This window comes from Aspergillus aculeatus (genome assembly GCF_001890905.1).
Source record: "Aspergillus aculeatus ATCC 16872 unplaced genomic scaffold ASPACscaffold_6, whole genome shotgun sequence".
Classification (NCBI taxonomy): Eukaryota; Fungi; Ascomycota; class Eurotiomycetes; order Eurotiales; family Aspergillaceae; genus Aspergillus; species Aspergillus aculeatus.
The window spans coordinates 91,211-114,937 of NW_017962981.1; the positions used below are offsets into that span (position 1 = coordinate 91,211).

Here is a 23,727-nt window from a genome sequence, read left to right on the forward strand (position 1 = left end):
CCCCCAAGCCTTGATTTCAACATCTGAGCCCAGCACCCACGACCGCATCCCCCCATCGCCAAACTCTCAGACCGGTCTTGTCGAGCTCAGCACCGTCGACAAGATGCCTACCCGTTTCTCGAAGACAAGGAAAGCGTGAGTCGAAAAAGCTTTTCCCCTTCGCCTCAATGCCCTCGATCGTGATCTCGCGGTTTTCGTGGTGGAATGCGACAGGCAGATGCTTTGTCCGGCGCTCTCCGAAGAGGTGCCGAACATATAAGAAGGAAGGACATCAGACTGACATTTCTGTTTTCTAGCCGCGGTCATGTTTCCGCCGGTTACGGTCGCGTTGGCAAGCACCGTAAGCATCCCGGTGGTCGTGGTATGGCCGGTGGTCAGCACCACCACCGGACCAACCTTGACAAGTACCACCCTGGTTACTTCGGTAAGGTCGGAATGAGATACTTCCACAAGACCCAGCAGCAGTTCTGGAAGCCCACCATCAACCTCGACAAGGTACGTTGCATCGACTCGAAAGGGAGGATCGGAATCAGTTCAGTGAACGGTGGTCGAATTAGTCGGATATCGATGAAGCAAACGTTGATTGAGACATGACCGCACCCGTTTGTGAAGGAAGACCGGGGCAGCCAAGAATAAACGCTAATTTGTTTGTTTGTATTACAGCTGTGGTCTCTCGTTCCCGCCGAGCAGCGCGATGCCTATGTGAGCGGCCAGAAGACCGACACCGCCCCTGTCATCGACCTCCTTTCCCTCGGTTACTCCAAGGTCTTGGGCAAGGGCCGTCTCCCCGAGGTTCCCATTGTCGTTCGCGCCCGCTACTTCAGCCGTGACGCCGAGAAGAAGATCAAGGAGGCTGGTGGTGTTGTTGAGCTTGTTGCTTAAATGTGGAAATTGGCGTTTCTGCTTGAAGGTTTAGACTGGGACAGGTGCTGCGCTGGCTACGGCTCAGGGCAAAGAGGGTCAATTATCTCCCCTGGTGATGAAAACCTTAAAATGGGAGCCGCGGATCGGGCACCTTGGTCCGTGTATCTACAAAACAAAGGGTGTCTAGTTGGTGACGAGCTTTAAAACGGCCGCCAGACAACTTCACGATCAGATTTATCGAACAATACCATGAAGGAGAATTGATTTTTTCACTTTTTTTTTCTCCCGGACTCAATCCTCGACTGCTGTTGCATATGCTCGTTCCGACTAGATGCCATGGGCTATATCGCTTCTCGCCGTCGATTCCTATCGCCACTCACCGATGCGTTGTCATCATCCGCACCGGACCGAATAGTCCAGTGAATGTTGCCTTCCATTATCGCTGAATGTATTCGAGTAACTTTAGTCTGCTCAGCTGCTTGACTATCATGTGCGCCTTCATAATTACATAGTAGGACACGTAGTGTGATTTTTTACATGCAATAGCAATATATATAATTGTATTCGATCATCTTGTGGCATGTCTACATCTTAGCCTCTCGAACGGAACCCGTCCTAAGACACGCACTATTGGTCTCGAGTGTCTCACGAATGAACCGGACCGCTTCGTTGACCATTTGGGGAGTCACCTCGTGTCCAGCGTGCTCATCGATAATGTCTTCCAGGGTGACCAACCCATCAGCAAACCACCCACTGGATGAGATTGCTTGTTTCAACCAAGTCAAAAATGCGCTTCCTCGATGGTAGGGTACCAATTTATCCATCCCGCCCGATAGGTTTAGGATTCTCTTCCCTGCTAAACAACGATCGAGTAAAGGGCGTAGGGAGACCTTCTCACTTTCAGTGGGAGCCGGCAAGGACTCGCTGCGGAGAGCACTTGGTATCAACGTTGAGTCCATTTGGCTCAAGAACAAGCTCGCGGGGTCGTATTTTCGAACGGCATCGAGCAATGAGCCCGGAAAATCCTCAGAGCCCAAGAAATTGGAGCCAGGAGCTTCGCTATCTGTCCAGGACGGCAGCCTGGACAATCTTGCGCGATCGGCCATGAGATTCACATAATCCGGGCAACCAATGATGACAACGCCCGCACTTATGCGGGGCTCATGCAGGATGCAGCTCCAGGCAGCGTGTCCGCCTAGAGAAACACCCAGAACTAAGTTATCAGATACCTTGCGTTCTGATCTGGGGAAGACAAAAGATGGGATATAGTCAATCAAGAGAGACACATCACGGGCAGTGCCCTCTGCAGGACAGAGATTAGAGCTATGATTCGTCTGGATCAGCATACACAACACTCACGAAAGATCGAGAACATGTCTTGGGCATGACGAGGGTTTCCTTGTTTCCAAGCTTCATTGGCTAAGGGATCAACCAGCCTCGTCCCATGGTTTCTTTGGTCGAACGCTACGGCAATCAGGCCTTTCACAGGGCGACTTGAATTGGAGCAAGCGCCCTGGTTCTTGGAATTCCAGTCGGCGATGACTGCCGTCGCGATACTAGTCATTCGTTCTTGGGTAGCTAGTCTTGGATGTAGTAACCAAAGACAGGCAACCTCAGCCGCTTCTGATGGTAATTCTTCGAGACCGAATACCGTCGTGAGAATTCCTGCAATGGCAAATCGCCGATGAGACACAGGCGACGGTGCGCTGGTGTTGTCAAGGTCAGAACGCGGCGCAGCATCCAGAGGCTTCATGGGGTCCGTCATATTCTCGAATGAGTCGATGTTTTGATAGAACAATTTTCATATATATCTTTCTTGCTGACGTGTGGGTGCAATTGCGGTCTAATGGGGGATCTGGGGTCTGGGGTCTTTTCCTTTGTGGTTTGTCTCTGTTTGTTTTTGCTCTTCTTGGGGGGGGAAGGGGGAGGAGGAGAAGAGAAGGTGGAGGGGTGGAGAGAATAAATGTGTCTAGGGACTGAGGAAGTGATGTATAAATACACCTGTATATATATCACTCACTCTCCATATAGCAATTTCAACCTTGGGTATGTACTGTACCGTAGACAATAGCCGAGGATAAGTAAAATACCTTCGAGTACAGTACACACCACTTGTTATCTGCGTGACGATCACCCGATATATTTCTGCTGGTAGTTGGTATGAGTGGTATGAGATCTACCTGTATGCACCGTATGTAGTGTATCATACTGTATGGTACTGAGACTGACTGCCTGATTTCTGGGGAGTGAGTACGGCGTAGCTTTGAGCAACATAGGACTGTTCCGGACCGCTCATTGATAATCGGGCAACTATGTCTTGGAGACATATAATCCATTCTGGATTGTAAGTATGCGGATTGTATGCAGACTGAAGCTTTTAAGCTGTACAGTCCTTGTCCTATTAACCAAAGCGGGTCTTTTGTCGTCATTCAAGGTTTCTATCGTTCTATCCACAATTCGTATCTACTCGTAGTACGGAGTAAGTACTGTCTCCGTAGTCTCCGTAGTCCGTACGGGGCAAACACTCCACCCACTGCACTGCACACCCACCCACCAACACACTCACGGGAGGTTCTAACCTACCTAGTCTAACTTTCCTTCTCCCCAAACATCGCCCATCATCCTCCCCTTTCGTAATCTAATTTCCCTCTTCACCACCACCATCACCATCACGCTCCCTCCCCTCCCCTTTCTCTCGTTCCCTTCCCCTTCTCCACTATCCTCCTCTTGTCTCGCCAGTCCTTGATTGAACAAGCAACATTGATCACATCGTTCAATACCTTGAACCTCGACATTGATCCTCCAGAGCTAGAATGATTAGCACATATTGAGCTCCGTGGCCGCTTCCGACGGGATCACTCTGATCCGCATGTACGTCTCTGTCTACTCTGCACCCCCTTCCCTCTCTTGTCAATTTCCGCTTGCTGAAGTCGGTGCTTTACTGCCAGCATGACAGACCCCACAACTGAACCCTCCGAGCCAAGGAGCTCGGAGAACACCCAAGCTCGCCATTATTGGAGAAGACCCGAACCTATGTCGCTATCAGATGGAACCAAGCTCTCTTCGCCAAATTCTGCGTCTCCCTCAGTGATTTCGAAAACAGACACGCAGCATCCAGCGGAGGAAAAGGAACACGATCAGGTGAATGACCTGCCACCTCTGCAGGACACCGGGGAAACCATAACAAAAAATAAATCCAAAGCGCATACAGGACAAGCTAGCGGCTACCTGGAGGATCGGACAACATCCGGGGATGCTATCTCTGGTGATAATCCTGGCTTGCTGATGCCTCGAAGAATGAATGAGACGACCGAAGGACCGCAAACATCCGCAAGTAGGAAGCCGCAACCGCCACTGCCAGCCGCGAGCCGCCGTCCGAGCGTTCAGTTCACTCGAGACTCTCCCGAAGTCGACCCTCTCACTGAACTACCCAGTTCCAGGCCGCCATCAGTAAAGGGGGATGACGCGGATCTGGGTTTGAGAGGGAAACAGTCTCTACTCACGAAGTTAAAATCATTCGCAGCCTCACCCTCGTTCGTTTCGCACTCGCGCTCAGCTAGTGGCGCAACCCTGAGCGATTTCAGAGCCACCAACAATGATCTAGCAACCCCGGGTTCGGAACGGGGCGAGTTTCGTTTCCCAAACACCTTGGAAGAAGAGGGAAGCGACATTGACGCCGATGCGGAGGAGAGCGCAGGGGAGAATCGTGCCCACCAGCCAAAGAAGAAGAAGAAACAACGCCGACGTCAAAAAGATGAGTCGACCTCGCAAACGCAGCCAAATACACCAAAGACTACTACTCGTCCGTCGTTTCACTTGCCCAGCTCATTTGCTCCCTTTGAGAATTACCGGTCGAATTTCTTCCCGCGCCGGGGGAGCACTGGGAATTGTATCCCGCAGCAGCGGGAGGGAGTTTCGGAAGATGAGGGGCGTGACCGGTTGAACAGGGATACGGCATGGAGGCGAAGAAGTGTCTGGCTTGCGAATGCGAGAGGACTTACTTATGGTGGACGTCAGCTGGACACTCCAACGAACCCTGACGAGAGAAGACCGAGCAACCTCAGAAGACTGACCGGGCTGGCTGGCCCTTCTGACAACGCCGAGGGTACCGCGCCGCCTTGGCGGCGCCACCGGGCTGACCGAGGTTCTAGCTTGAGCGCTCAAAAATGGCGTCAGATCAAAGCTGGACTCAAGTTGATTGGGCAGAGACGCAAGGTGGATAATACTGTCGATCATGCAAAATCAGCAGAACTTCTGGCAGAACTTACGTCCGGGGTGCCGGCCGCCCTCATTCTAGCCAGCATGTTCCAGAGGGACGAGCATGGAAGCAAGCGCATTCCAATTTTACTCGAACAGCTCAAGGTGCGGGTCACCGATAGCAAGATTGATTCACACTCCGGCGACCGCCATCTGGTTTTTCGTATCGAGCTCGAGTACGGAAGTGGAATGACACGGATGAAGTGGATTATACACCGTACCCTAAGAGACTTTGCCAATATTCATCTGAAGTACAAGCTGCACTTTGGAACGCAGAAGTACATTCAATTACGGAACACTGAAGGTGGACAAAACCTCCCGCGCTTTCCGCGCAGTGCGTTTCCTTATCTTCGAGGTGTGCGCGGCTTAGAAAGTGACATGGAAGATGAGGAGGACGATGGTGGATATGAGACGGCGGCAGAGGTAACAAGCGGCAACGAAAGGGGCGGTAAGAAACAGCATCAGCAATTACCGCGGCGCCCATCTGGTGCCATGTCTCGAAGACAGTCGAGTGCGACAATCCCAGATGGAGAAAATCCTGCAGGCTCATCCGGGCCGGTAGAAGCTGGGTTCGCTAACAAGAGAGAGACTTACCCGGAAAGGCAACGAAAGAAGCTGGAATCGTACCTACAGAAGCTAATCCGGTTTCTTATTTTTAAGCCAGATAGCAACCGCCTGTGCAAATTCCTCGAGCTTTCGGCACTAGGAGTCCGTCTTGCCGCTGAAGGGAGTTATCATGGCAAGGAAGGATATCTTGTTATCCAGTCGTCCAAAGGCCTTGATTTCCGGAGAGCCCTGACGCCAGGCATGGTAAAAAAACGCCACTCCCCCAAATGGTTTCTTGTGAGGCACAGCTACGTCGTATGCGTAGATTCGCCGGAGGAGATGAATATATATGATGTGTTCTTGGTAGATCCCCTTTTCAAACTCCAGACTCAGAAGGTTAGCTTGCGCAATCAGAAGGCAAAGGACTTTGCCAAGTCTGCAACAGAGTCAGCTCGACACCCGCAGCATCACACTCTAAGACTCGAGAACTCGGAGCGAAAGCTCAGACTGCTGGCCAGGAATGAGCGGCAACTCCACCAATTCGAGGACTCAATACGGTTCATGGTCAATAACACCCCCTGGGCGAGACCGAACCGATTTGAGAGCTTTGCCCCTGTACGGCAGAAGTGCTTCGCGCAATGGCTGGTGGATGCGCGTGATCACATGTGGGTTGTGTCCCGCGCGATCAACCAGGCTAAAGATGTCATCTATATTCATGACTGGTGGCTCAGTCCTGAGCTCTACATGCGTCGACCGGCCGCTATCAGCCAGAAATGGCGCTTAGACCGTCTGCTACAGCGTAAGGCGCGTGAAGGTGTGAAGATTTTTGTGATTATGTATCGAAACATCAACTCCGCCATTCCAATCGATTCGGAGTACTCCAAGTTCTCTCTACTCGATCTACATCCGAATGTCTTTGTTCAACGTTCACCCAATCAATTCCGGCAGAACACCTTCTTCTGGGCACACCATGAGAAGCTATGCATTATCGACCACACTCTGGCCTTTGTTGGGGGTATTGACCTGTGTTTCGGAAGATGGGACACGCCTCAACATCTCCTGACGGATGATAAGCCAACGGGCTTCGAGACACGGGAGGGACCAAAGGACGCGGATCATTGCCAGCTCTGGCCAGGCAAGGACTACTCGAACCCTCGGATACAAGATTTCTACGATCTCGATAAACCGTACGAAGAGATGTATGATCGGAATATTATTCCCAGAATGCCTTGGCATGATATCTCGATGCATGTAGTGGGTCAGCCGGCTCGAGACCTCACGCGCCATTTTGTCCAAAGGTGGAATTACATCTTGCGCCAGCGAAAACCAACCCGTCCAACGCCATTCTTACTCCCGCCTCCTGATTTCGATGCGGCTGATCTGGAAGCTCTCGGTCTTGATGGGACCTGCGAAGTCCAGATTTTACGTTCTAGTAGCATGTGGTCGACAGGCACTCCGGACATAACCGAACACAGCATCATGAACGCCTACGTGAAACTGATTGAGGAATCCGATCATTTCGTATATATTGAGAACCAGTTTTTCATCAGCACCTGCGAGATTGACGGTAGAAAAATCGAGAATCTGATCGGGGACGCATTGGTAGAGCGCATCACCCGGGCTGCAAAGAACAAAGAAGCATGGCGTGCCGTGATTGTCATTCCCTTGATGCCTGGTTTCCAGAACACGGTCGATAGCGAGGGTGGAACTAGCGTCCGCCTAATCATGATGTGCCAATATCGCAGTATCTGCCGTGGTGAGACGTCAATCTTTGGACGGTTAAGAGCATTGGGAATCGAGCCTGAGGATTATATTCAATTCTTCAGCCTCCGGTCTTGGGGAAAAATCGGTCCGCAAAAGCAGCTCGTGACTGAGCAGCTGTACATTCATGCTAAATGTATGGTCGTTGATGATCGCGCGGCTATCATCGGTTCCGCAAATATCAACGAACGGTCGATGCTCGGATCACGCGACTCAGAAGTTGCGGCGGTTGTTCGCGATACGGACATGATATGGTCTAGCATGAACGGCCGTCCCTACCTTGTGGGCCGTTTCCCGCACACCCTTCGCATGCGCCTTATGAGAGAGCATCTTGGTGTCGATGTCGATGAGCTGATGGAACATTCTTTGGCGACCGAGGAAGAGCTACTAAGGATTCAAATTGCCGAAGAGGGGTCCAAGCCATCTGATATCAACGAGGCGCCTGACTCCGAGTCTCTCATGCTGGAGAAGAGGGACGAGAGAGACATGATTGAACGCCGCCACCGCATTCAGGATGAGTTTCTCTCTCGTTCGGAAGACATGCACAGTTTCAACCATGATGTAGACTGGGAGCAGGGGAACAACCCCAATCTCAAGTCGAATAGGAAGCTCACTGCAGACCCGAGAGTAACCTCTAACCCAGAACACAAGAAAGATGTAGATGGTCTCGGGCCAGATCATTTGCAAGTGGCTCAGGAGGCCGGCCTCGAAAAGGGTCGAGATTCCGAAATCTTGGAGGACAAGGCCGAGGTTCTGATTTCGCCTATTGCATCGGAGGGTAAAGGCACGCTGCAACAGCCTAAAACCAAACGTCCTTCACAACGCACTGTGCGGCATACCAACCCTCATAGCACGAATGATGCCAGGCAGGCACATTCTAATTTAGTCGCACAGGGCAATGAATGTGCACACGTTGTTGAAGGCGCGCCAAATATTCGACACCCAGCACTAGCTCCGGAGCACGAGACAGAAACCAGCAACAGCAGCAATCTGACGGCTTCACGTGATATTGGTGACAACGCTAAGTCTTACCTGTACGCTCCTGAGGTGAAGCATATATTCATCGACAAAGATTGTATGAGGGACCCTATACTTGATGTCTTTTACTTGGATACCTGGTCTGCCGTCGCCGAAAAGAACACCAAGGTCTTCCGTAGTGTTTTCCGCTGCATGCCTGATAGCGAGGTGAAATCCTGGAAGGAATATAAAGAGTACACTGCTTATGGGGATCGTTTTGCTGAAATGCAGAACCAACACGGTGCCAAGGTTCCGCAGCCTTCGAGTCAGCGACAAACCGGGCCCCCAGGCACAGCTGCCGGCTTCCCTGGAGCAGCTGCCGGAATCAAGCACAGTCTGGCGTCACACAGCCACGGTACCGAGGGCCATAAGGTGGAACGCAAAGAGCAAACCACCGTCGAAAAATCAGGAAATTGTGAGAGTGGATCGGTACAGGGCTCGAACGAGCAACAACATGAGATGGCGAATCATGAAGGACTGTCGCCTATAGATGAAAAGTCTCCCCTAAAAGCAGCCGACGGCTCAGCATCCCGGCGGGTGCAGAATGGACGGACCGAGGATAGCGGCTCCTCTGGAGAGGATGTCGAGAAACACCGGTCAGATCGCCCTGCCATCGAGTATTCTGACGCATTGAACAGAAACGCTACCGGTCAGTCGCGGCGGCGGAGACGACGAGCAACAACACTCGGGTCGAAGCGTGACTTCCATGCGGATGAAGTGATGGACAAACAGCGAGCGGAAGACTTGTTGAATCAGGTTCAGGGTCATCTTATTCTCTGGCCTTACGACTGGTTAGTCCTTCATGATCCCCAAAACAGTTATCTTCGAATTCGCTGACCTTGTTAATTCAACTTAGGCTTGAAAAAGAAGAACAAGGCGGGAACTGGCTATATACATTAGACCAAATATCCCCACTGGAAATCTAGTGCGTGTCCCTTTCTCTCCTCTCGACTTACGGCTATGGTTAACCTCTAACTGTCAAACAGCAACTAGCACGATTCCTTGCTGCTTCCTGCTGATTTCTTCGGTTCTCGACTGCTTTCCATCTCCCTGGGCCTTGATGAACCTCCGCTACCATCCGGTACTTTTTGCAGATGCTTTCTCTGACATGTGTGTATGCCCTTCACGATACCAAGACGGACCACTGGATTGGGTGACATACACTTCTATGCATACCTAAGCAAGCGGGCCTTCTTCTACAATAATACTTTTTCAATCCACCTGTGGTAGCTTGTCCCATACTGATTTGAGGGTAACAAAGCGGATGCATCGGGAGTTGTTCATGTTTAACACAAAGAACAAACGAAGATGAGTATTGTAAACGATGAAGAATAGAACCCCCTGGGCTCCAGCCCTGTGGTACATGATACCAAGGTGAAGTGAAAGTTTAGTTGCTGCGATGCGGTAAGAGCTCTTTCCTAGATGCGAGAAGTTCGCGCATCTGTTCAGTCTTGTTAAAAGGTGTTCGGATGATGGAGCCCAAAAGACTCGTGGTCGGAGTGACGCGCCCCCCGGACCATTCCGCAAGGCAGGTGCGGAGCACTTGGTATGCGTCCCTGAAAGTCATCTGTACGAACGCCGTGTGCAGACAAGGCACGCCTATGTCCACCATGTAATTTGTGGGGTCCTGAACACATAGTCGCTGTGCCAAAGCATAGTTGCCCCTCTCCAGGGCAGTTTTCCTTCGACGCAGGAGGGAAGCTTGGCCACGAAGGTGGACGGGCCAATTGACTTTTTCACCATACTCTTGGTAGACTCTTCTCATCGAGCGCTGGTCGAAGAGACCAGGAGGATCAGCGGCGACCCCGGACTTCTGGAGGTTGACCTCTAGTCCAAACTTGTGCAAGAATGCGAGAAGCTGCTCACCCAAGTCATCGTTTCCGAGAAATTGGCCATGGCTCATCTTCAAGAAGTTTGCCAGGAGAACGGCGAGCGCAGGGTGGGTGATCCCTGCACCAGTTTTACCATACAAGATATTGTTTTGCAAGATAAGGCGACTTGCCACAAACAAATACCGGAAAGATGGATATTCAGCCTGCCAATTCCTTATATGTTCATACAGGCCGTGGTAATTCTCACCACAGTGGAACGACAGCCTGAGACGTGTTTCACGGTGGCGGACGTCGAGGATGCCAGTCTGATTTGACTTAATGTTGGCCGAGGTGTGGCGCAGTATTACATAGGACGGATGGCCCTGAAGTTTACTCTCGACCCTTCTCAGGAGGTCTGCGTATTGGCTGACCATATATGGCCGGGTGGGACTCGGTTCCCGTACTTGTCCTGAGCGATTGGGGTCAGGAACAAGCAGACGGATAGGCATAGCAGACATAGTCGTCCCGAGTCCGAGGCTCCGAGCCCCTGACCATTGTAGCGGATGGGACACGACCCCTTCGAGCAACTGAGAGATTTCTGCAAGAATCTGCTGAGCCTGTTCCTCCTCGACGACAGTCGGCGAAACGTAGTCCCCTAACGCTCGAATCTCCGCATTGAGTTGCGAGCCACCATCTTGAAAGATTTGTGTTTCATTCAGATTCTTTAACCATACGGCACGCTTTGGTTCAGTGCGTGACTCGCCAAAGTATAGAGTCGTGCTTTGAATGGGAGAGGAGGTTATTGAGGCTGCTGCGATCGACTCAGCGCTAGGAGGTAATGGTTTCGAGGATTCCCCATAACTGGTAGTATGACTTGGTGGACGACTGGGCCGAGATCCGCTTTTGACGGTGCTTGGGACGTTGCGAAGCGGACTTGAATCCGAGGTATAGACTCTGCGAATCAAACTTGCGCGGTTGGCGTCGCGGTGCGCATCCAGAGTTTTCTCCAGGCTTTCTGGAACAATCGCACCATTGTTGCTGCTGCAGTCGACAGTCCGATGCAAGCGTCGACAGGGAATTGTCAGCGGAGAGGTGTACCAAGACACATAGTTGCGTGAGAGAAGTATTCTTCGTTGCGGGAAGCTTGTCATGGTCACGTATCAATAGCAATAGAAACGAGTCGTGCAAAGCACTATTACAGGGAAACCATGATTATGGAAATTTATCTGTAATGTTAGTGGACATACTGAAGACTACAATGATCAGGTGACCTTAGATCAAGCTATCACCACGTGATTAGATTCATACCGTGCAGAAGTTAACCTTGGTTGCAGATCAGCTGTGCTGCTTACTTGGATGACATGGAACGAAAACTGCTTAATAAGCAGTTTAATCACGTGATTTATAGCTGAATTGATTAGTGCACCTTGCATAGCTGAGTCAGTAGTGCACTATATGTTGATGAGTAAGTCAACCGATCTTAGGCGAATCAACTCTTAGGTTTTCAGGTTCAAATGTCACTAGGGCAGTGACTGCACTGCACTGGCTGGCACTGCACTATACTATCCACTCACCCGTTCCAGATCGGGTAAGGGCTCCCCTTCCCCGGCCCCCAGTCAATAATAATAGTAATGATGCTCTTCTTCCATCATCCTTCTTTTTGTGTACATATCCATAGTCAGAAGCCGACGAACACCTACTCCCTTCCCAGTAGGTTTCTGAGATCTACTGGTCACTCCTGGCCTGATCTACTGCTATCTACTAACTATGTATCAGGGCAAGTCAGGTTAATGAGGCTATTTCCATGGAAAAAACAGGGATCGATCGTCGGGTTCCTACACGGGACACGAGACCCTGCACAGCATGCCCGACCATTCTCGAGTGTGCATCGACAATAGGCTCATTCAGGGACAAGGTACATGAGACAATAACGCTGCCATGGTACCTAACGCCCGCCGTCGAGTGACTGTGCTTGGGTTACAATTGAGAGAGAGTGTGTGTCCGTTGGTAGATGAAATCCGGCACCAGCGCTCCGGTCTGGCATCCATCTCCTCGAGTTATCAATCCAATCAGACCTACGTACCGATTTACTCTCAGGTCTACCTGCAGCTTCGGATCATGACGTAAAGGGGAGAGAAAGAAAAGTGGGCCGTTTTCCCAAGTGGGGTGGTTTCGTGCTCGGCCTCGAGGGCTCGAAGGTCGAGTCCATTCTCCTCTTGTCCTCTGACTCTGTTTTTCTCCCGACCAACTATCCTGGTAGGGGGAATCTTCAGTGCGTCGGGCCAATTTCCCGGCCGCGATGTCTCGCATGCCTCGAATGCATCACCAATCCCTCATCTTTCCCAGCAGGCTTCGGAAACTGAACCGGTTTCTCTCTCTCTCTCTCTCTCTCTCTCTCTCTGCCTTTCCCCCGTTTGTTCTTCTCCTCTATATTCTCCACCCGTTATATGGTTTCTTTCCCTTTCGAGTCGCCAGCCCCGCGGAGGCTGGAACCTTTTCGGCCCATCCCATGCCTCCTATTCTTCCCTTAGTCTCTTTGCCCTTCTCCGTCTTTCTACCTCACTCGTGCAGGAAGGATTGGAGGTTAGATGCCGGTGGTAGCAAATCACCTTCCGTCAGTCACCGGGCCAGCTGATTGCTTGTTAGCTTTGCTTGAGCGCTTCCACATTTGCAGGTGTAGTGGAAGCAACCCGATAAATCTCCTTTCTTTGTAATGTTTTCACCCAGTTTTTTTGAGTAGCTACTGTAAGATTGCGGCAGGCTCTTTCCCTTGAATTGGGAGTCTGGATGGGTTCAGTTGATTCGCTTCCAGTAACAACAAGAGCCTGATTGGGAGAAAGGGGGGGGGAAGGGGGTGGGACTATGAAGAAGCTGGCTACAAGATTAATATGACTTTTGCTTCGTCGCCCCTTTCCCTTACCTTCCTCCGGTAACTTATTTGGCAAGAAAGTTGGTCATTCATCGTCATCTTCATTCATCGAGCGAGTACCCAGTGGGGTACGTAGTCTAGGAAAGATCCCAACTCCCGATACGTAACTTAACCCCCGCGCACTTCACCGCCTCAGGCTCCAAAGCCTTCGCGCCGGTCTCTTCACAGTGAATTCTGCTTTCTCTCCTTCCATTTCATAGTTTCCTTTCCTCCTCTTCCTTCTTCCTCCCCCTCCTCCTCCTCCTCTTCTTCATTCTCAATCTCTCTCCTGCTGTTTCTCTCAGTGAACTCGATTAGATTGTTGCTTGCTGTTCATATTTCCTATTGATTTCACTCTACCGCCAGCTTTCATGGCCTAATTCGCAACTTTATCGCCGGTCTCCCCACACCCAACAACACCAACAACCCACCGTTACTACTTTTAGCTTATCTTTTCCCCTCCCAGGGTAACTCGACCCCTCTTCCTCCTACAAACTTAACTCATCGTATCCCCCCCCGTTCCTCCTCCCTTCTGCTTTTGCTTCATTTTATATTTATTACCGTACCTGGGTGAAAATAGCAGAGCTCATTCCCATTCCCTCCCTCGTTCTTCCCAAAGTAGAAGAAAAACGCATTGGGCGGGCACTGATCCGGGAAATCATTACAGCATCCCCGTCGTGTCCCCCGTTCTTGTCCGCTTCCGTCATCATGGCCTCCGAACACCGGGCTTCCACCGACTTGCCCGATGGCCAGCCCAATCCGGGTCCCATTGGGTCGGGCCTGAGTGTTCTGGGCGAAGACGCTTTCTTACAAGCATCTAATGCCACACCAGACCTGGCAGTTGAATCGAAACAGCCCGTCGTCTCCGATGCTCCTTCTTACTTCTCCGACGTCGCGACCAACTCACCGGCCGCCACTTCGTCCGTTGCTTCCCCTTCCACGCCTGCCCAGGCGGCTAGAGAAGCAAAATCAGGCCCTGAATTACTGCGTCGGTTAAGTCTAGTTGGCACGCCCACGTTGTCAGACATGGATCCCCGTGAGCAGTACCCGGGCTTGCACCTCACCGGTCGGATTATAAGTGCTGCCTTCTGTGTTCCGTACAAACTCTACATGCGATCCGGTTCAGACTGGGTATGTCATCCCTCCAACCTTCAACTCTCTGTCTCCTTTGGGTGGTCGCTATCTCTACAATCGGAAACTCAGCTGACTTGGCTTCAGGAATTGAAACCGCGCCCCGGAACATCTGCCCTGTTTGACTCTCTGGCCTATCTCGGCTCCCAGGACTCGAAATGGTCTCACACCCTTGTTGGCTGGACTGGTGAGGTAGAACCAGCCCAAGAGACGGCGATACCTCTGCAGCAGATCCCCATCAACACTAATGCCAAATTCCCTACGACCGTGAACGGGTCCACCATACCTTTGAACAAAGCGGCAGCTCCAGTGCCCGTCGATGCTAACCAACGACCGCCAAGTCACCCTCTCCTGGAAGGGCTCCGGGTAGGGCAAGCCGATCGAGATCAACTCGATAGGCAAATGAGCTCCACTCGCTATGGGAAAATCGCCCCTGTGTGGCTGTCGGCTGAGTCGGATGTCCCCGAAGAACCCATCCTCTTGGAGGATCAAGGACGGTGGAGACGTTATGCCGAGAGGGAATTATACCCCCTACTTCATTACAAGCAGCATGGTCCTACGGATGGACGATCAGAGCGCACGTGGTGGGCCGACTATGTCCGTATGAACCGGCTTTTTGCGGACCGTATTGTGAAGGAATACAAGGAGGGTGACATTGTCTGGATCCATGACTACCATCTTTTCCTTTTGCCAAGCATGTTACGTCAACGCATCCCTAACGTCTACATTGGATTCTTCTTACACGCACCATTCCCTAGCAGCGAATTTATGCGCTGTCTCGCCAAGAGGAAGGAGGTGCTCACTGGAGTTCTCGGTGCGAATATGATCGGTTTCCAAACCTTCTCCTATTCCCGTCATTTTTCGTCTTGCTGTACCCGCGTCTTGGGATTCGACTCTAATTCAGCTGGAGTCGACGCGTACGGCGCCCATGTGGCGGTTGACGTGTTTCCCATCGGGATTGACACCAGTGCTATTCAACGAGCAGCCTTTGAATCCACCGAGATAGAGCAAGCGGTGTTGGGAATTCGCAAGCTGTACGCCGGCAAAAAAATTATTGTTGGTCGCGATCGATTGGACAGTGTCCGAGGTGTAGCACAGAAGCTGCAATCCTTCGAAGTCTTCCTCGAAAAGTACCCGGAATGGCGTGATAAGGTGGTTCTGATCCAGGTGACCAGCCCCACTAGCGTCGACGAGCAGAAGGAAGAAAACAAGATTGCTAGCCAGATTTCGAATCTAGTCTCTACCATCAATGGGCGCTTCGGATCTCTGAGCTTTTCACCCGTGAAATATTATCCGCAGTACCTTTCCCCGCACGAGTATTTTGCATTGCTGCGGGTGGCTGACGTGGGCCTGATCACGACGGTTCGGGATGGGATGAATACGACCAGTCTGGAATATATCATCTGCCAGCAGAACAACAATGGCCCTTTGATACTCTCTGAGTTCTCGGGTACTGCAGGAACCCTCTCCAATGCAATTCATATAAACCCATGGGATACGGTGGGAGTTGCGGGCGCAATCAATAAAGCTCTCTGCATGTCCCCTGAGGAGAAGGCGGTGCAACAGCAGAAACTATACAAGCATGTCACTGCCAACACCGTCTCGGCCTGGTCTAAGCAGTTCCTCACCCGACTGCTCACGAATCTATCTTCCTTTGATCAGTCCGTGGCAACGCCAGCTCTCGATAGAGTCAAGCTATTGAAGCAGTATCGCAGAGCTCGTAAGAGGTTGTTCATGTTCGATTATGATGGGACCCTTACTCCAATTGTGAAGGACCCACAAGCAGCTATTCCTTCTGATCGCGTTCTCCGCACTCTCAAGACTCTCGCTGCCGACCCACGGAATGCAGTATGGATCATCAGTGGCCGTGATCAGGCTTTCTTGGATGAGTGGATGGGCCATATTCCTGAATTGGGCTTGAGCGCCGAACATGGATGTTTTATTAGGAAACCTCATTCCGACGACTGGGAAAATCTGGCCGAGCGAAGCAACATGGGTTGGCAGAAGGAGGTCATGGAAACATTCCAGCACTTTACTGAACGAACTCAAGGCTCCTTCATAGAGAGAAAGCGGGTCGCTCTCACGTGGCACTACCGGCGCGCCGATCCTGAATATGGTGCATTCCAAGCTCGCGAGTGCCGAAAGGCGCTTGAAGATACCGTAGCCAAGCGGTGGGAAGTGGAAGTTATGTCAGGTAAGGCCAACTTGGAGGTCCGGCCGACTTTTGTGAACAAGGGCTTTATTGCCGCCCGCTTGGTCAATGAGTACGGAAATGAGCCTGGAGATGCACCCGAGTTTATCTTCTGCTCAGGAGACGATTTCACAGATGAAGGTATGTCCCCCGCCCCCTGGCGCCATTATCCTCAGCAAATACTCGGATGCTGACTGCACTTTTCGTTCCCAGACATGTTTCGTGCTCTGCAGGAATTCGACTTGCCACAAGATCACGTTTACTCGGTCACTGTTGGGGCAAGCTCAAAGCAAACAGCCGCCAGCTGGCATCTTCTCGAACCAGCGGATGTGATTGAAACGATCTCCATGTTAAACAATAGCTCTTGCTCTCAAGAGTACTAAACCACTCGCGCCTTTTACGACCGGGATGCAGCTCCTTTTTTGTTTTCTCTTTTTCTTTTTCGTTTCATCTAGACTTTAGCTTCGCTTTCATGCTTATATAACTCCATGTTTCTCCTCCCGGGGCGTTGATACGGGGCAGCGATGGTGATTGATTTGTTAGAGCTCAAGGCGATTAGGAAGAGGGCCTTGTCGGCCATGGAGAGGAGCGTTCTTGAGTTCTTCTTTTGCGGCAGCTCTGGACCGAGGGCCCGTTCTCTCTTCGCTTTTGAATCTAATAGCCGTTGATACTATTTCCTTCTTGAACTGCTTTATAGATGGCCGAAGCGAAGATGACGCGCTGCCCCTTCATATTCCTTTTTATGTTGTCGTTGTCGTTGTCTAAAAGTATCGTGCGCTCCGAAGAATATAGAGAGAACACAGAAATGCCGTTTTAAAACCCACGACTCGTCGACGCTGCATAGCCGAGGAATCATATTGTTGTCTTGGCCCGATTCGGTCTTCTGTGCGAACGAGACCCGGCAGGGAAAGACGCCCTGTTCTCCACAATCCGGGGATCTCGGCCTATACTCCGTCCGCACTGAACTGACTGGTTTACCCCTCCTACAGGTAACTTATGTCTCTTAGTTCTGTCCGCATCTCCTTATGATGTTTCTACCCCTCACGGACGTGGTGTTGTGTGCTTCGCCAGCCTTCTAGGAGGTTCGATACAGATTGTGAACCTGAATCATATTACTGATTAGAATATCCCCACGGTAACTTATAAAATGGCTATGAAGACAACGTCACAACTACCGTGCAGCGTCGATCCAATCAGTCCAGCGCATGGAGCCGGCAAGAGGATCCCCCAAGAGGAGAGCTCTAATGTTCCTCAGTCTCCCAATCAATCTGTCCTCTATAGAGGTAGAGATCAAGTGGGAGATGAGGAAAATGCTATCGACACCCCACGGCCGAAGGAGCTGTCCAAGACCCCAACAAGTGTGAGCAATTTCGGGGCCTTGACCACTCGAAGTTTGACACTCGTTCGGACGAGGGAATCAGGAAAGGACTTGGGCCCCCCTCCGGACGGCGGCTTCGGCGCATGGTTCCAAGTGGCCCTAGCCCATTTTGTTATCTTCAATACTTGGGGCTATATCAACAGCTTTGGCGTTTTTCAAGACTACTATACCCAGACCCTGAAGCGGCCGCCCTCTGATATATCCTGGGTTGGCAGTATTCAGATCTTTCTACTGTTCTTCATTGGGACTCTCTCGGGACGTGCCACCGACGCCGGATACTTCAAGGTCATCCTGATTCTCGGGGCCATACTCGAGCTATTTTGCATCTTCATGACTTCCCTGTGCACTCGGTACTGGCAACTGTTTCTGGCACAGGGGATCGGCCAAGGGATTGGCTGCGGGCTCATGTTTTGCCCGACTATTGCTTTGATTCCGACGTATTTTACCAAGAAGCGAGCCATCGCGATTGGCATAACAGCCTCGGGATCGGCCACAGGAGGGCTGGTCTTTCCGGCAGTAGTCATGCGGCTTCTACCCCAAATTGGGTACGGATGGACGGTGCGAACGTTGGGCTTCATTTCGCTAGCCACGTTGACACCTTGCTTGATCTTTCTTCAGCAAAGGCTGCCGCCCCGTCGTAGTGGGCCACTGATCGAATTGAAAGCCTTCCGAGAGAGTTCCTATGCGCTCTTTACGCTGGGAATGTTCCTGAACTTTTGGGGCCTTTACGTGGGATTCTTCTATATCAGCAGCTTTGCGCAAGATATCGTCGGCGTCTCGGAGCCTACCTCGACTGATGTGCTCCTGGTGATGAACGGGGTGGGCCTGGTGGGTCGCTTGATCCCCAACCTACTGGCGGACTGGTACACAGGTCCGTTGAATATGCTCATCCCCTTCAGCCTGATAACTGGGGTCGTGGCCTATTGCTGGGCGGTGGTAGGGAGCTATAGAGGTCTGTACGCTTTCAGTGCCTTCTATGGGCTTGCAGCGGCCGGCATCCAATCCTTGTTCCCCGCCACATTAAGTACATTGACGACCGACTTAAAGAAGACAGGAGTTCGCATGGGGATGGTATTGAGTGTGGTGGCAGTGGCCGCCCTCATTGGCACGCCTATCGCAGGAGCTCTGGTAGATCGGGACGGCGGACAATATATGCACAGATGTTCATGGGAAGTGCCATCTTGGCGGGCACGTTGACTTTGATTGCAGCGCGCACAAGCAAATTAGGTCTGTCCTGGCAACGCGCTTGAAAATGATTCATGAACTCAAAAAGGGAGGAAGGAGGGAGAAGGAAGTTAAACCGAGAAGAAGAATCAATCATCAATATGGGCTAGGTGAGCCTCAACATAGTTAACTAACTAACCAGTTAAGTTAACTACCGAATACCACGATGATTACAATGTGTGAAGAGGTTTCTTGGAGAGGAGGGGGTTGAAACAGTGTGCGATACAAAAGTAAGTACTGGACTCGTCTATAATGTAAGTATATTATACACAGGTAGGACATATATGAAGATATATAGTGCTCGTTGGAGTACCAGTAGTTAACTTGGATAGAACATGAGACATTGACGTTATATATAACTACGCAGTATCGAGTATCTGATGATACAGTATAGTACAATACAGTACATACTGTATTCGGAGCCCAAAGCAAAATTTTAAGTCCACCGATCTCTATCCCCCTCCCCCGCCTTTTCTTCCGCGAGAGCTACAGAGCGTGACTGGCCGACTGCTCTTCAACTTCACTTCATCTTCATTCCTCCCTCCCTCCCTCCCTCCCCCCCTCCGCCAACTCCTTCACTAACACACACACACACTCACACTCTCTGTCTCCTCGCCACCACCTCTCCCCCTCCTCCACTACGGCGCAAAGCACAACAACTTCCTCCTTCATTCCTCACGCACCATGGCACCCCGCGGTCGCGGAAAGTTTTCCAAACCTTCGCGAGGAGGTACGTGCAAAAGCCGAACACCAAATTCTGAGAGTGAATGAAGCGGACTTCCCCTCATCAGGATCACACCACAAGAGAAGGATACTGGCCGCGACTGACCTGGTGCAATTTCCCTGCGCACACATCGAACAGGTGGAAAACATTTCAGTCGTGATGTTCAACCCATTGACAAAGATGGAAACCCTGTTGGCCTTTGGAGGGTTCGTATGCCTTTTCTTTTTTTCCGGACACTCCTATTCTAATCTGGGCTCACTGCACCCCTGAACGTTCTATACAAGACCCCCTCCCATTGTAACCAACTCTCCAAATCCCAGCCCCACTAATTCCGAGACCACATCGCAGGATCCCGAGGAGAACAATCTCTCCTCTTCCGAGGAGGAGGAATCTTCTGATTCAGGCTCCGAAGAGTCCTCCGACAATGATGATAACGAACCTTCCCACGGCGCCCGACCCGGTCCGTCTTCCATACCCGCTGCGAGCAGCAGCGGTACCACCGAAATGACCCGTGAGGAGCGGCGTGCGGCTGCCAAAGCGAAAAAGCAGGCTGCTCAGGCTCGCCGGATGCACACTGCCGCTCAACCGGGTGACCTACCCCCTTCGAACTCGGACGGATCAGGCAACGACACCGACGACGATGACGACGATCTACCAGCCAATCCTAACCACACGGCCAAATCGCGCTCCCAGCTCAGCGACAACCACGAAGACGCGCAAAAGCCGGAAGGCGATCTATCACAGTTGTCGCGGCGGGAGCGTGAGGCGATTGAGGCTCATCAGGCGCGACAACGCTACTTGAAGCTTCATGCTGAGGGTAAGACAGAGGAGGCTCGCTCCGACTTGGCTCGTTTGGCGATCGTTCGCGAACAGCGTGAGGCTGATCGCCTGCGCAAGGAAGCTGAGAAAGAGGAGAAGGTCGAGCTTGCGAAGCTGCGCGCCGCCGAACGAGATGCCAAGCTGCAGGCTGCCAAGGGTGGGAAGAAGAAAGGTGTGCCAAAGAGAAAGTAATCGCCACGCAATAGACATCTCCAATTTGACTTTAGTTCCCGCTGCCGCTGGTGCACGTCATATACCTTGATTCTGTACAGGTTGTGGAATCATGATTGGCCTTACTTTCCCTTCTAGTCTTCTCTATCAAGTCCTTGGCAGAAATACAGAGCCACACACATGACATAAAATCATGCATTATATCTATCCAGAAGATATGCTGTACAGTACGAAAGTACTTCTGTTTCAACTAACAGGTGGGACGGATTTTCACATCCATTACCACTAGGTTGTCAGATAAAATACCTTGCAAATCCTTCAGCCTGGAATCTGGGTCCTCCTATATGAAACGAGAAGGCCAAATATATTATCATAAATCAGTGGTCCACGACTGACCGAGTAATTGCAGCACTAACACAAGATGACATATACGCCGGCGCTGAGCAAAAAATTTCAAGACTTACATACATTGCAGTTATGGTAGTGAAGAGGAGATGCTCTTGAGGGGAGCAGCTCAAGCACCAACTCGAGCACAAGGCAGTGCTTATGCACCCCAGACCAAGACCTCCAGGATCCGACCTTGCATGACCAGGCTCCATCCGGCGACTAGGCTGACAAGCCACAAGATCGCGAATGCTAGGATAGGGAGCAAGAGTACTTCGGTGTTGTGCAAGAAGGGAAGGGCATTGTATCCCAAGAATGTAATATAGGTGTAATATGTCAGTGCAGACAGGTAGAGCGTGTTGCCGAGGAAAGTAGCCAGGAAATTGCTTGGACTGCGGGTGAGCAGTGGCAGAAGAAGAAACTGCACAACATAAAGATGCAGATAAAGGGGAAAGTATGCCCGATTCGATACCTGAGATTTGCGAGATTTAGTTTCTCTGCTCAAAATCCTGGGCCATAAGACAGGTTGATGTGACTTACATCAAAGCAGTAGCCAAACTCCAGCTGGTCCTTTTCACCAGGCTGCGTGAACAAGCCCTGCGCCGCGCCACGCCGCCGACCACGACTACCTCGAAATCCAGTGAGGGAGGCTGCGGCGCCATCAGGGCCGAATAGGCGGGGAATCATGAGATATCCTAACGTCGAGACCAGAAGCGAGGACCCGATGAAATGAACGAAGATGAAAATCAGAGACAGCCGAACAATGGACCCAAACGACGGCGCATAGGCGAGGCCCCACGCGAGGGCTGTGAGAAGGAGGAAGAAGGAGAGCAGGTAGGTGAAAGATGGATCCGGGCGATGCCAGGTATTCTTCGTTTCTGGAAATCGGTCAGTTCCTCACCACGGCAACCTGGTCAGACATGCAGAATACGTATATTCCAGACAACCTACGTTTCTTTGAGCCAGACAGGGAGTTAGTAGACAATCAACATTTTCTGTGGTCTGGAAACAGATATAACGTACATGGTAGTATATTGACTTGAAAACTTTCTTGGGCGCAATCAACAGAGAGGTCATCTCCCAAATCGCCATCTCGAAATCCATCTGCGGGAACTTGAATAGCCTAATCCACAAAGAAGAAGGGAGGGGTATGATCAGCTATAGGCCGAGGATGTTGATAAAGATCGTCCTGGATGCTCCACGCCGGGCTGTACGCCGCGTACCGAAGGCTCCCAGTCCGAGTTGAAACGCCTACCTTTTAAAGAAGCGCGGCATCCGTATACTGGATCTACGGCTGGCAGGCGTAGTGCCGCCGAAATTCAATGGACTGGCATGTTGACGGGGAACAGATATATGAGGGTTCATCTTTCAGAAAGTGGACGAAGGAAGGAAGAAGGAGAGATGATGGGGGGGGGGAGGGGGGTCCCAAGTCGGGGGACAACACCACTTAAGAGGAATGAGACTCATGCAAATTGAACGTGAGACCCGCTCCAGAGGAAAAGCTGGTTGAGCCACAGCAAATCTTGAGCTGACACTGGTGAGGAAGAAGGAGGAGGAGGATAAATGTGAAGAGGGGGAGGAGGAGGAGGAGGAGGAGGAGGAGGAGGAGGAGGAGGAAGGAGAAGAGAAGCAGATGATGGAGCTCCTTCGATAGTTGGAAACAACGCATGGATGTTATGTCATCATCTGGGGTCCTCTTGCTGCGGAGGAATTTGGACCCCGTTACAAGGTATGGTATATGCACTCACTACTCAAACCTACTGAAATTAGCATTATACTACTACAATATACATACTCCCTGTCAAGTTATCATGGATAACTTACACTAGGTCCTCTATAGACTGTGTCTATATACAGAACACAGGCCACTTCTGCCACGTGGGATTGGATCTGCGTACAATGCTTGAAGGGATGTACAGTCCAGTACATACTATGAACACTGTAGGATATCTTACGTTCATGTTGATTACCTTAGACTGCCTAGCAACATAAAGACCAATTGACTGACCTTGAACGAGTCAGGAAAGTCTGGAAGGCATGGCTTCTGAAACCGATGTTGACAGATTTGGTTAGGGAATCGAATGATCTTGGAAGGGCATTTGACATTTGACCAGTCTTCCAGACTGATGGTGATACAGAATGGCGCCTCATTACTCCCAAAACAGGTGAGACGTATCATTTTTCCTGGTGCTCTAAAAAAGGCCCAAGTCAATACGAAGGCTGCACGGAATAGTTAGTTTCATGGGCTTACGGGGGTAGTGCACATAAATAAGTCTACTCATTCATGCTACAGTTTATCTCAAAAACTACAACTATAACAGGATGACTTGTGGATACAGACAGTACTCCGTAAAGTACTTGAATCGGTGGCTGCAGCCGCCGATAAAGTGATAAAGTGATAAGGTGATAAAGTGATAAAGTGGCCCCCTGAACTGCTAGAGGGTCTTCAGATCCGACACTAGCAGCGACCATTAGACTATTCCAATTAGTACATTATTCTGGTTAGGTTGAGTTTTCTGTTGTTCAATCATAAGGTACGGA

General features: G+C 51.1%; 8 protein-coding genes across 8 annotated transcripts; 5 read left to right on the forward strand and 3 right to left on the reverse strand.

The window, feature by feature from the left end:
* Window positions 1-103: 103 nt before the first annotated feature.
* On the forward strand, window positions 104-882 carry ASPACDRAFT_77515 (60S ribosomal protein uL15; the record flags this gene model as incomplete). Its single annotated transcript, XM_020204975.1, has 3 exons — window positions 104-135; window positions 297-495; window positions 664-882. 3 exons carry the CDS (start codon window positions 104-106, stop codon window positions 880-882), a joined length of 450 nt encoding a protein of 149 aa, XP_020056965.1.
* Window positions 883-1,409: 527 nt separating this feature from the next.
* On the reverse strand, window positions 1,410-2,651 carry ASPACDRAFT_77516 (uncharacterized protein). The gene is made up of 2 exons (XM_020204976.1): window positions 2,224-2,651; window positions 1,410-2,167 (listed from the first exon to the last, which is right to left on the reverse strand). Exons 1-2 carry the CDS (start codon window positions 2,615-2,617, stop codon window positions 1,449-1,451), a joined length of 1,113 nt encoding a protein of 370 aa, XP_020056966.1. The 5' UTR covers window positions 2,618-2,651; the 3' UTR covers window positions 1,410-1,448.
* A 1,162-nt stretch (window positions 2,652-3,813) lies between these two features.
* On the forward strand, window positions 3,814-9,371 carry pld3 (phospholipase D; the record flags this gene model as incomplete). Its single annotated transcript, XM_020199504.1, has 2 exons — window positions 3,814-9,236; window positions 9,302-9,371. 2 exons carry the CDS (start codon window positions 3,814-3,816, stop codon window positions 9,369-9,371), a joined length of 5,493 nt encoding a protein of 1,830 aa, XP_020056967.1.
* Window positions 9,372-9,832: 461 nt separating this feature from the next.
* Window positions 9,833-11,407, reverse strand: ASPACDRAFT_42120 (uncharacterized protein; the record flags this gene model as incomplete). The annotated part of the gene is made up of 1 exon (XM_020201049.1): window positions 9,833-11,407. The coding sequence occupies one exon, from the start codon at window positions 11,405-11,407 to the stop codon at window positions 9,833-9,835; it is 1,575 nt and encodes a 524-aa protein (XP_020056968.1).
* A 2,465-nt stretch (window positions 11,408-13,872) lies between these two features.
* On the forward strand, window positions 13,873-16,869 carry orlA (putative alpha,alpha-trehalose-phosphate synthase subunit Tps2; the record flags this gene model as incomplete). The annotated part of the gene is made up of 3 exons (XM_020203452.1): window positions 13,873-14,295; window positions 14,383-16,627; window positions 16,700-16,869. The coding sequence occupies 3 exons, from the start codon at window positions 13,873-13,875 to the stop codon at window positions 16,867-16,869; spliced, it is 2,838 nt and encodes a 945-aa protein (XP_020056969.1).
* A 680-nt stretch (window positions 16,870-17,549) lies between these two features.
* ASPACDRAFT_77519 (putative MFS monocarboxylate transporter) lies at window positions 17,550-19,387 on the forward strand. Its single transcript, XM_020204977.1, has one exon. The coding sequence runs from the start codon at window positions 17,634-17,636 to the stop codon at window positions 19,059-19,061; it is 1,428 nt and encodes a 475-aa protein (XP_020056970.1). The 5' UTR covers window positions 17,550-17,633; the 3' UTR covers window positions 19,062-19,387.
* Window positions 19,388-19,772: 385 nt separating this feature from the next.
* On the forward strand, window positions 19,773-20,823 carry ASPACDRAFT_59488 (PDGFA associated 1 family protein; the record flags this gene model as incomplete). The annotated part of the gene is made up of 3 exons (XM_020203453.1): window positions 19,773-19,818; window positions 19,880-20,018; window positions 20,097-20,823. The coding sequence occupies 3 exons, from the start codon at window positions 19,773-19,775 to the stop codon at window positions 20,821-20,823; spliced, it is 912 nt and encodes a 303-aa protein (XP_020056971.1).
* Window positions 20,824-21,346: 523 nt separating this feature from the next.
* On the reverse strand, window positions 21,347-22,551 carry ASPACDRAFT_27412 (unc-50 family protein; the record flags this gene model as incomplete). Its single annotated transcript, XM_020199492.1, has 4 exons — window positions 21,347-21,658; window positions 21,727-22,064; window positions 22,206-22,309; window positions 22,442-22,551. 4 exons carry the CDS (start codon window positions 22,549-22,551, stop codon window positions 21,347-21,349), a joined length of 864 nt encoding a protein of 287 aa, XP_020056972.1.
* Between the last annotated feature and the right edge of the window lie 1,176 nt (window positions 22,552-23,727).

Excerpts from the sequence above, each read along its gene's own strand:
- ASPACDRAFT_77516 (XM_020204976.1), bottom strand. The coding sequence starts at position 2,617 with ATGAAGCCTCTGGATGCTGCGCCGCGTTCTGACCTTGACAACACCAGC. Across the intron at positions 2,168-2,223 it reads AGACATGTTCTCGATCTTTC|AGGGCACTGCCCGTGATGTG; the intron begins GTGAGTGTTGTG and ends TCTGTCCTGCAG.
- ASPACDRAFT_77519 (XM_020204977.1), top strand. The coding sequence starts at position 17,634 with ATGGCTATGAAGACAACGTCACAACTACCGTGCAGCGTCGATCCAATC.